Raw genomic sequence first — 7,003 nt, 5'->3', positions numbered from 1 at the left:
TTCACAAAAGTGATTTCTCTGAATCCAAGAGCCGCTGCCCTCACTAGCCTTAACTTCCAGCATCACTTTAATTAATGGCAATAGTTTTGAGGTGTGACAGTTGTTTGATACCCGAGTGTCTGAAATTATCATGTAAAATATTATACCAGATATGATGATGTCCTTTAACATCGGGCTTCTTCCCGATGCATTTATTTTTCGTGACGTCATCCCACAGGGGCACATCCATGTCGGGAATAGGGTATCAGAACTCATCCCCCATTACTTTTTTTCCTCCAAACTTAGGTCCATTCCAGGCACTTTTAGTTCCTTATCAGAGGCACTGAGTCTGTTACAACAGTGACTCGTTAAATATGTTTCCTGGAACCTCAGGATTCTAAGATCCTCAGGGATTTTGTATATTATATACGTTTTAATTCTATTATTTAAAAACAATTTACACCAATATAGACCATATTCAAAATTATAAAGGATTGGAAACCCTCAGTGCATTAACTTTTATTATAGTATTTGGATTATTTGGTTTATTGTAGAGCATGGAAAAAGGTGTCTGCTGTCATTTCAGATTATACTCCAAATTAAGTGAGATTCAGAGGTGGCCTTATTTATTACGACTTAATTTATATAAATCTGTATTATTTCGCAAGTAGGCAAGCAAAATAAAATACAGAAATAATTGGATACCGAGAGCACTGTGACTCAACAGTCACTTAGCCTCACATTTGTCTAATGATTTAACGTTATCATCTAGCACTTATAACAAAGATATAGTAAATGCCACTTTTACCTTTTTTAATGTGTGATCACACCTACGAATGTGTGCCCCGATGCGGAGAGAGCACGTCAGCAAAGATGTGCCGGAAGCACAGGTGTTAGCTAGGTGGGTCTCGGGAGAAGAGTGTTCCAGGAAGTGGAACCAGCTGGTGCACCGGCCACATGGGGCAGGTCTGCATGGTCTGGGGGGCCACACCGAGGAATCTGTGTCTCCCAGAACCGAGCGTGTGAGGGATTACTAGGAAATGAGACAGAGAGGAAATAAGTGGCTGGATACGGCGGAACATTCCAGATGGCTTGGATTGTACGCCAGGTTAACGAGGGGCCCTTAGAGGAGCATCGCAGAGAAGGGATGGCATCTCGACATTCATTTCGAAAGCACAGCATCGTTGCTCTATCAAAACAGAATGTCTTCTCCTATCCAAGAGGTTAATTTCACAAAAGCGACCCGTGATTCTGCCATACCTTGGCCATAGAGCGGTTGATTCCACAGTTTCATTAGATGAATCATATCCCCTTTAAAATCAATGAAAGGACCATGAGTGGGTCCAGAGGCTTTAAAAATGAGTATACTCTGTGACAGGAGAATCGATGCTGTTTCTGATTAATTAATATTTGCCGAATGCCAACAGCTCTGAGCTTAGATGTGCACATTTTCTGTGATTTAGGTATATATTTTACTAAATTATCGGGGGTGGAGGCGACACAAATCAGTAAGGAGGGACTCTTATTTTCATGGAGTCTGTGATTGGAGAGTGGTCAGAGCACAGGCTTTGAGTCCGAGTTACGAAGTTCAAATCTTGGTGCCCCTGTGTACTGTTTTCGTGGCTTTTGCTAATTTTTTTAGCCGGTATTGTCATCCAAAGTATTATAGTATGGTATCTCCCACATATTATAGAGACTGAAATGGGATAAATGTATGGATAGCACAGAGACATAAATGCACATGTATGGCAAATTAATATTAAAAAATGAACACATACACTTAATATTCACTAAGAAGTTGAGGCTGAGAGGAGTATCGGACACATCCTCCCAAAGTGACTAAACTATTTACCGATTTGTGTCCTTCAATGCACAGCGTTCCATCTTAAGTGCCACTTGTTTTGAACCTGTCACAGGTGACCACTAAAGGTAATTAGTGATGATGTCCATGCTCAAGGATAATTCGATTGACTCTTTATTCAAGTCACATAAAAATCACAGTTATTTCAGGTTCCAACTCTTTTGTGTTTTGCTTCCATTTTGAACGAAGATATGGCCTCGCGTTCCCTGGCAATTTGTTTATAATTGCCATGACACCTGAACGTCCTCCAGCGTTTCGCAGAAATACATGACATAAGAATATGAATGCAGACATATATAAAAGAAAGCCCTCAGGTGGTTGTTAATTTTGGGCATCATGCAATTAAACTACTTTTTTTAACGTTATCTCTTGCCAGTATCTAATTAGCAAAGCCATCTGCTGAAGGAGTGGTGGCCCATCTGTCCAAGAATGTTGCTCTCTTTATTTTTATGAAAAGTATCCGCCTTTGTGGTCCCTGTCTAATTCTCGCGCCACAGAATGTGATAATACGCAGCTTTGTTGACATCTTTCTGAGAACTTCAGATTTATACGTATGTAACATGTGCATAAAAAGAGCCAATCATTGCTCTTTCCTACATCCGATTTACTCCTGAGAGCTTCACTCAGTTGTTCATACCCCGAGCACCTGTTGTGTGTGCATGTCAGTGAGGTGTGGACTGTATCATAAGGTGCTTTCTTACAGTCCCGGGCTTTCTGCAGATGTAAAATGACTTCTCTACAAACTTACTCTGTTTCCTTTTGGGTTGGTCTGTAACACTGTCAGTTCCTGAAAGTTCATGATGTTGTAAGCTCCAGTCTATTCCTGGATCTGACCTGAACATGGCTACTGTAGCAATAAAAATGACGACTTTCCCATTCTCAGATTCAGCAGGTCTAGGTTGATGGAAGACATGTATATTATAAACTAATATCCGATATGTGCAAATATTATCTATACACTTGATTTTCCTCCCATCAATCATTATCTAGCACAGTCTCTTGCACTTGGCAGGTATTTACTGAATATTTATTACATGAGAGAACGCATGCATGTGTATAAAGCAAAATCTTTGCTAAGTAGTTGAAGAGCACGGGTGTTATTCATATGTATTTAGAGACAAAAGAAAAATTGTATCACAGACTGGAATCTTCATGTCTTTTAAAATGTAGGTATTTCAAACTCACTGCCTACCGTGTATAGCCTTTGGTTGTCCAAAGAATAGCAATGTCACCGCTACATGTCTGCTGCTGAAAAATATAGCGAAGACTAAAACGCGTGATAGAATAGAGAGTTAAGATTCCTTTTCTCTCTATTGGGCTATCGTGCAATGAAAAAAGACAAGAGATGACAAAAATTAAAGATTAAAAAACCCAGAGACTCGGGAAATTAGATCATGAGTGTTGTATTGGGATCTGAAATGTAGAACGCCTTTGCATCTGTTTTGACTCTCATAAAGATAGATCTGGGCAGGTAGAGAAGAAGTATCTTAAAAGGAAGTCAACGAGAAAGACGGCTTCACAAATCAGTGGTGAGGTTTGTTCCAAAATCCGATACATGGAAGAATGACAAAGAATCTCCATTGAGAATGGAGCGGGAAGGCTTGATTAAAAGTTTAATTGATTAGAACAAATCTTACGCAATGAAGAACATTATGGTCAGGTTAAAACATCATCTAATTTTATACAGAATAATGAGTAACTGAGAAATCAGATCTGGTCCAGGAGAGCTCGGTCGATATTCACATATTTGTATTTCTCTCCAATGAGAGCTTTCCCCCTCCCCTCTCCCTGCCCCCCCCCCCCCCATTTTCCATAGTGGTCAAAATGGGTACAGTCTAGAGCACTGAAGGAGTAGAAAGACACTATAGGATTAATCTGGAACAGCCACTTTTAGGCCAATTGGAAAAACACATTTTCCCACTCCATTTTTTTCCCCAAGTTCTGTGATATCCAATCATATGTGTTCAGTTTTACAATAGGTTGTTTGGTTCTACTGTTAATATAATTTCCCTTTATCCTGTTCCTTTATTGAAGTAGAAAGTGAATCAACAGAAAAGCTATTCGACCACAGTCTGTAATTAATTCTGGATTTGGATATTGTTGGAAACTGGTGATACAGTAATAAAAATGTCTCAGGAGACTGAATTTTGCTACTTTTAGAAACTGTCTTCAGAAAAATCCGTAAGGTTTTGTCCTATTTTCTATTGGTCTGATAAACTTATGTGAGCAATTGCTCTTTCTTGGTAAACCGGATGAAGTAATGAAATATTTTTGAAAACTCTCACATTCTTTTTTCTATTACTTACCCTTCCAATCCTTGGCCAATATTTATCTTGAAAATGCAAAGACTACTTGGGTATTAGGTAGACCTAGGACGCTGTTTGTTTGCCGTTTCAGCAGAAGAATCTGAACAATTTTGATGGCATTTGGTTTATATTCTTTTCATAACCCTAATACCAACCCTGCTCCTCGTAGCTCTTATGCTGACTGAAGAGAGTATTGCTATTTAACTTTCAACAAAATCGCTAGACCAGTGAAAGTCACTATCAACTCCTCTTTATCTTAAATCGTTTCCCTGTCTATTTTTCCTGGTAATTATATAACATTAGTTTCTCTGTGATATAAAACACTACACCTTCTCCTAATACCAATGACTAAAAGAATATATCATAGTGGATTAATTCTGTTTAGAGTTTAATTAAGGGAAAAGGCAGGGGTGTCTTTATTTGAGTGAAAACAGCAGAGCAAGCTTTTCTAGAGAGATCTGAGAAGGGAGAGGTCCACTCAGATCCACGGCGGTGCTTTTGTGTGAGCTTCATGGAGATAGATGGTTACGGAGCCACACGTGACACTGTTCTCTCCCCTCTGGAAGTGCCGTCACTTTTTATGAAAGTATTTGTCATCGTGCATGGAATTCAAGTCGTTTGTTTGCATGAGATGCCGATGAACTGTGACTTTATTGTTGCCATTAAACATTAGCAACAGGAAAACATCACAGGAACAATTAACGAATTCTCTTATCAGATGTCGACACTGACAAAAACCTCTAAGTCTGCACAAGGGAAAACAGTTGTAGTATTGTTTGTGTTTGAAACGCTGAAGTGCTCTCTCTAGATACTTTTCTTATGGACTCATAGTTGCCAAGTAAGATAAGTTATACAAGATGCAGTGTTTTATGTTTTAATCTCCGTTATGTAACATTCCTTGGAGGAGAGTAGATATTAGATAATGGTGTTAACATGACTGTTATTCTCCTAAGTTTAGGAGAATTAGGAAAAAAAATTTTCTTTCTAGAAGTAAGAGTGAAACCATTATTCTCCTTCATAATATATGACATCAGTTTGGCTCGGTTTAGATTATTATTTAACATTAGTCTAAATTAACAAAAAATTGCTCCTTACTTACATTTTTTTTTCTGATAATGACTTAACCAGCTCTTCAGAAATCATTACCTCTTCAGAAATCCAACTCTAATAGCAAGATAGAACATAATTGTAATAACAGGTGTTCAGAATGGAGAAAACATTTTTACTCCATAAAAGTCCACATTCCCTGCAGTGATAGAAAAGATGAACAACTCAGATGTTTAAATTTGTTCAAAAAATGATTCACGGTGTCAGCATAGAGATCATTAATGTTTGTAAGCATCGTTTATTTCTATGAAGTAAGTGCCGTATGTTATTCTAACTAATCACAGGCTCCATTTGGGAGTTAGCATCAGATATAAAAGTACGCATATCAAATTGATCAGCATGAGTTAGATCTGGAAAGTCTGAGAAAAGAATATTTAAAAGTTGAGGCTCTAAATATTTAGTCAGAGCTAATAACAGTATGAAAATTACTGGCACTGGAGGGGAACTGTAGATGTGCTTTTTGCATGAGCTCTTTATTTTATTGATGATTCATCATTTATATGTGTATCTTGGGAGTAATGATACGCAAAATCATTCTTGCTTCATTATCTATGAATATTGATAGATGACATACTATTAAACTAAACTATAGATGTCTAAATTAAATATTTAGATCATTTTGTTCCAAGGCTTCTCTTAGAAGCATACCGTGTGTCTATTCTGTGATTTCACTAATGCGATCATTTCTGTAACCAACACACTCGTCACCGACTCACTGCAGGTGTCTCTTACGGTGACTGTGTCCAAACGTCACATGATTACTGCTTAAACATGATACTTGGGACGGAGGTGAGTTCTTTAAAACGCTTCAGTTTTAAAGCTAAAGATAATCTCTCACGACTGAATTTCGCGCATTTGGAGTAAATTCAATATTAGTTTGAAATGCTGGTGTCACGGTGCGCCCACACTTCCTCATCTGGTTCCTGGCGTCTTGTGGATTTCTCCCTTTTATTCGGTCAAAGCCATAATAGTTGTTGTGATTTTGGTGTTTCCTACAGGCTGTGGAGTGGCAGTGTGACGAGGTGACCAAGAAGGCCTGCTACAGTAAGGGCAAATCGGAGGTAAGGGGGCACGTTCCGGGCGGCCATCGCTGTTGTCAAGGACGGCACGTAAAGCGTCTTAATGTGAAGGCTGTTCCTGATTATGATGCCCTGTAAAAGACAGCAAGATTCAAAATGTAGGTGTGGTGAATTCTCAGGGTTTTAACATTAAATTAAGATTGGTGACAATCAGTTTCCAAAAAAGATTCAGAACATAAGAAGATGAGATCTCACTGCACACTCAATCATTAGACTAAGCTATGAAATTCATCGGTTATGATATCGCTTAGAAAAACGTGGGCCTGAATTTTTAAAATGATATTTTTATTTTCCCCAATCGTGCCTTACAGCTAACTCCAGAAAGTAACTATATGATATATAAAATTACTACATCAAGAATAATTTGAGATTTCTTGATTATTTCACATATATACTTAACATATCTTTATAATAAGTACTCTCTCTTCCTGAGAAAATCTATACCCCAACTTCCTAAGGAAAGAGCAGATTATAGCTAAGGCCGGATATACATTTCTGGAGCAGCTGTGCGCTTTGCAAGTGTTTTCCCACCACTGGCTTGGTCAGTAGGAGGCTCAGGACCGTTCCTTCTTATGTGTCTGAGAAAACGGTACTGGGTACTCGAGAAAATTCTTAGGCTCATTGTCTCATCCTGTTCGTGATTATCATACTCTATTGGAGCATGGGCTTCC

General features: G+C 38.4%; 1 protein-coding gene across 1 annotated transcript in view; it reads left to right on the top strand.

Annotated features, from left to right (window-relative positions):
* SEMA5A (semaphorin 5A) overlaps positions 1-7,003 on the top strand; it is a 456,698-nt gene that overhangs the window by 269,953 nt on the left and 179,742 nt on the right. Inside the window, exon 6 of the mRNA XM_011371413.2 lies at positions 6,252-6,314. Within this exon, the coding sequence (XP_011369715.2) occupies positions 6,252-6,314 (63 nt within the window). The remainder of the gene's footprint in view (positions 1-6,251; positions 6,315-7,003) is intronic.

The sequence above is a fragment of the Pteropus vampyrus genome, unplaced genomic scaffold (assembly GCF_000151845.1).
Source record: "Pteropus vampyrus isolate Shadow unplaced genomic scaffold, Pvam_2.0 Scaffold190, whole genome shotgun sequence".
In the NCBI taxonomy this organism is placed as follows: domain Eukaryota; kingdom Metazoa; phylum Chordata; class Mammalia; order Chiroptera; family Pteropodidae; genus Pteropus; species Pteropus vampyrus.
This window is presented reverse-complemented; position numbering and strand designations above follow the sequence as displayed.